Source organism: Centroberyx gerrardi, unplaced genomic scaffold, assembly GCF_048128805.1.
Source record: "Centroberyx gerrardi isolate f3 unplaced genomic scaffold, fCenGer3.hap1.cur.20231027 Scaffold_96, whole genome shotgun sequence".
Taxonomy (NCBI): Eukaryota; Metazoa; Chordata; class Actinopteri; order Beryciformes; family Berycidae; genus Centroberyx; species Centroberyx gerrardi.
Genome location: NW_027605232.1, coordinates 1 through 3,823, shown reverse-complemented (window position 1 = coordinate 3,823; position 3,823 = coordinate 1). Strand labels below are relative to the sequence as shown.

The 3,823-nt window shown below is 38.4% G+C and overlaps 1 protein-coding gene across 1 annotated transcript; it reads right to left on the bottom strand.

Moving 5' to 3' along the window:
- Positions 1 to 361: 361 nt before the first annotated feature.
- LOC144538305 (ribitol-5-phosphate transferase FKTN-like) lies at positions 362 to 3,055 on the bottom strand. The gene is made up of 2 exons (XM_078282368.1): positions 2,934 to 3,055; positions 362 to 1,017 (listed from the first exon to the last, which is right to left on the bottom strand). The coding sequence occupies exons 1-2, from the start codon at positions 3,023 to 3,025 to the stop codon at positions 804 to 806; spliced, it is 306 nt and encodes a 101-aa protein (XP_078138494.1). The 5' UTR covers positions 3,026 to 3,055; the 3' UTR covers positions 362 to 803.
- Between the last annotated feature and the right edge of the window lie 768 nt (positions 3,056 to 3,823).

Genomic DNA, 3,823 nt, shown 5'->3' with positions numbered 1-3,823 from the left:
CAAAACAAATTCATTGCTGATTTTGTTATTTTCATAGGATTTGTTGACGGTAAGAAATGCATTAAAAACACCAGCCTGATCCTTTAATGGGATCTGAAGTGCAGTTGTTGTGGAGAACAAAATGAAATCTATTTTACTACTAAATCTAATTTTACTACCTTTTGTTTTTTATTACAATCAAACCTTTTTTTCATTTTCAAAACTTTGTCCAAGCTCAAAACTTTTTTTCAGCTTCAAAACTTTTTCACTTTCAAACACACACACTTTTTTTAATTGATTTTTTTTCAGTTTGACATGTTTTTTTTTTTCACTTTTAAAACTGTTGTCACTTCCAGACCCGTTTCCCACTCTCCACTTATTTTTCAATGTCATGTTTCCCTTTAACAATATTTTTCAACAGTTTTCTCACATTCAAATTTTTTTAATTTTCAAACCAAAACAAAAACAAAACAGATTTGCCTTCCTCTGTGTGTGTCCCACCTGGATAAGCTCTGTCCCTTCCTGACAGGCCACGGCCCTTCTCCTGCACGGCACTGGGCTCCATCATTCACAGAAAAAAAAAAAAAAAAATCAGAAAAATTAATGGAAAAAATTAAAAATGTATCTTTTCTTCTCCAATTTTGAATTAAAATCTTCTCTCTCTCTTTTCTTCCTCTTCATCCCTCCATCTTTCACAGAAAAATAATTGTTAGTTTTCCCCATTTTTGTGGAAAACATATCAAAAAGGTTTTTTTTTTCTCCAGTGTTGAATTGAATCTGTCTCTCTCTCTCTCTCTCTCTCCCTCTGTCTCTCTCCCTCTCTCTCAGTAGACCTGAATAAGCTCCGCCCACTCTCTGACAGGCCACACCCCGTTCTCCTGAACGTTACTGGGAGAACTCTTCCAGTCCCAGTTCTTGAGTGGAACGTTCCAGTTGGAACCGTAGTTCGCCATCACGTAATCCAGCGCTTCGCACGGGACGCGAACTTTCAGCTCCAGCAGCTCCGTCCAGCAGAGCGAGAAGTGAGGGAAGACGTACCTGAGAGAGAGAGAGGGAGAGAGAGAGAGAGAGAGAGGGAGAGAGGGAGAGAGAGAGAGAGAGAGAGAGATAAGAGAAGGAAAGAGGGATTTAAACTGATTTTCCAGATCCCCTAATTTTTACGATTTTTCGTCATTGTTTTCTGTGAATAATGGGATGAAGAGGAAGAAGAGGAGAGAGAGAGAGAGAGAGAGAGAGAGAGAGGGAGAGAGAGGGAGAGAGAGAGAGGGAGAGAGAGAGAGAGAGAGGGAGAGAGAGAGAGGGAGAGAGAGAGAGAGAGAGAGGGAGAGAGAGAGAGAGAGAGAGAGGGAGAGAGAGAGAGAGAGAGAGAGAGAGAGAGAGGAGAGAGAGAGAGGGAGAGAGAGGGATTTAATGAAGGAACTGGAGGAAAAAAAGTTTTTTGTCATTTTTTCCCCCTAATTTTTTGGTCATTTTTCTCAGTGAATGACGATGGAGGGATGAAGAGGAAGAAAAGGGATCGAGAGAGAAAGAGTTAAAGGGAAATTTAAAGGGGGAAAACAAATATAGGACCCAGAATGTAGGAACTACTATTTTATAGGTATGGTATATTTTATTTATTATTATTATTATGTACTATTTCATATTTTTATTTATTATACTCTGTTTTTATTTATGATTTAATATTTTTTATAATATATACTACTAGTCCATACCCGGGGATGCGCGCACCACAACTACGTGCAGACTTGCCAAAAAGGCGCATAAACAGCGTAAATTTGGGAAAATGGAAAAGTCAGCTCCGTCAGTCCCTGCCTCTGTCAAAGCTCAATGTCCATGTGCAGTTTCAGATTGATCGGCCGACCTGTTGAGGAGCAAAATGGATGCGGACGGACGGACGGACAGAGGTTTCCTCATTCTATAGTAGGATAATAATTAAGAATTAATTAATTAAGATACACTTTTTTTGTGTTCTTTTTTTATTTTGTATTTTTTCGTCTGAATTTTTTTTGGGCAGTTGACAGTGAAAAAGTTTTGGAAATGAAAAAATTTGTAAGAAAAAAAGGTTTGACAAACCAAAAAAGGGCAATTCTCAATGTGAGGAACAATAAGTTAAAGCTCCACATGGTGTAAAGCAGGACTCCCTCTCCTCTGTGATGATAAAGGAGTTGGATGTGTATCTAAACATGGTGAAAGCATCAAAACTAAATCCACACAATCCATATTAGAAAAGCGAGCCTCTAAACGAGCCGTTTGGACTTCCGTAACTTTGCGGCGTCACAAAGGTTCGCTCATTATCATTTCTGTAAGAAATAATAGACTAACAAAGTGTTTTTTTCAAAGCGGTCGAGCGGTTCGTCATCGTTTATTACCGGAGAGTTTTCCCTACCTGTAGCCGCCGGGCCGCGGCGTCTCACGTTTCGCTCTCGAAACGGTTAGCCGATCGGAACGGAGGGTCGTTAATATTAATGAGCCTTAAAGACACGGAGACAGAAACGGCCTGTTCTTGGTAAGGCTCAGAGAGATGCTGGAAAATGAACGTGGAGAAATGGATTGAGAGTGTTTTGGTTCATGACACCACACACACAGCTCTGAATGATCTCAAGATAGAAAATAAAACACTGGAAAGTGTAAAATATGGGACCTTTAATAAAGAAAAAAAAACTTAAAAAAAACAATGTCCCTCCATACATAAAACAAAACAGTAAAAACACCAATAAGAGAAAACAGTGAAAATGACGTTCACTTTAATGTTTTTTCTTCTTCAACCCTTGTTTTTTCAACTTTTAAAATGATGGCACTACTTTCTCTCCAAACTCCTCTGTACACTAAAAAAAAAGATTAAAAACAGTCTTCACCCTAACACCTTTTACAAGTCGGACTGTTAAAAATAATGGCACTAAATTCCCTCCATACACATTACACTGTAAAAATTAAACGTAAAAACCGCCACTGACTTGAACTTTTTGCCGCTCTTGGCCCTGCGTTCCTCCGTTCCACAGGAAGTCTCCCTCCTGGTAGAAGAAGAAGACATCCAGCTTGACGTCATCGCCCTGGAAGGAAAGTTCCAGACTGTCCTCTAGCTGCAGGGGGACCAATTACAGTTTTTACATTCATTAATTAGAATTGCTATTGTCATTGTAGAGGGTCATTCCTATGCTGGAACGATTTTTGATTTTTGAAATTTTAATGTGATTTTAATGTTATTTTAATTTCATGTCATGATTTGAATCCATTTACTGTTCTTAATCCATTTATTGTTTTCATCAATTTTAGGTAAATCACTCTATGTTGTATTCTGTGTATAAAACAGTGTTATATACAACCCTGTAGACCTCAGTAGAGTTCTAGTATGTTGCTGCAGTTCACTCGGGAATTCTCACTTAAATCTGCATTTTCTTGCTCATTCCAAACAAACAGCTATATCTCAAAAATAAAAAGAAATTGACAACCACAAGTTGTAAAAAATGTATGTAAAAAAAACAAAACTTTCCCTTTAATTTGGTACCCAAATACATGGCACAGCGGTTCAGGGCGTCTCACTGAAGTGTCAACATTCACAGTATGACAACAAAACAGATCCTTCCTATCTTGGCTAACGATAAGCTTTCAGAATCCATACAAAACCTCCAGCGCTTCAGCCCACACAGTAATAAGATCAGACAGTAACAGTCGCCAAACAAATATGGAAAAAGTCAACAAACTAATATGGATAAAAGTCGCTGCGACCCCCGGCCGGGTCCTCCTACCGACTCGAAGGTTGGAAAATGGATGAAAAATTGCAGGTATTTTTACAGAAAAAAATAAATACATTTGTTGAAAGCGGAAAAAAAATTGAAAGTGAAAA

What these genes read in the sequence shown, in the direction of transcription:
- LOC144538305 (XM_078282368.1), bottom strand. Translation starts at nt 3,025, where the DNA reads ATGACGTCAAGCTGGATGTCTTCTTCTTCTACCAGGAGGGAGACTTCC. An exon ending in AAGAGCGGCAAAAAGTTCAA is followed by an intron (nt 1,018 to 2,933) that starts GTCAGTGGCGGT and finishes TCTCTCTCTCAG; the next exon opens with GTACGTCTTCCCTCACTTCT.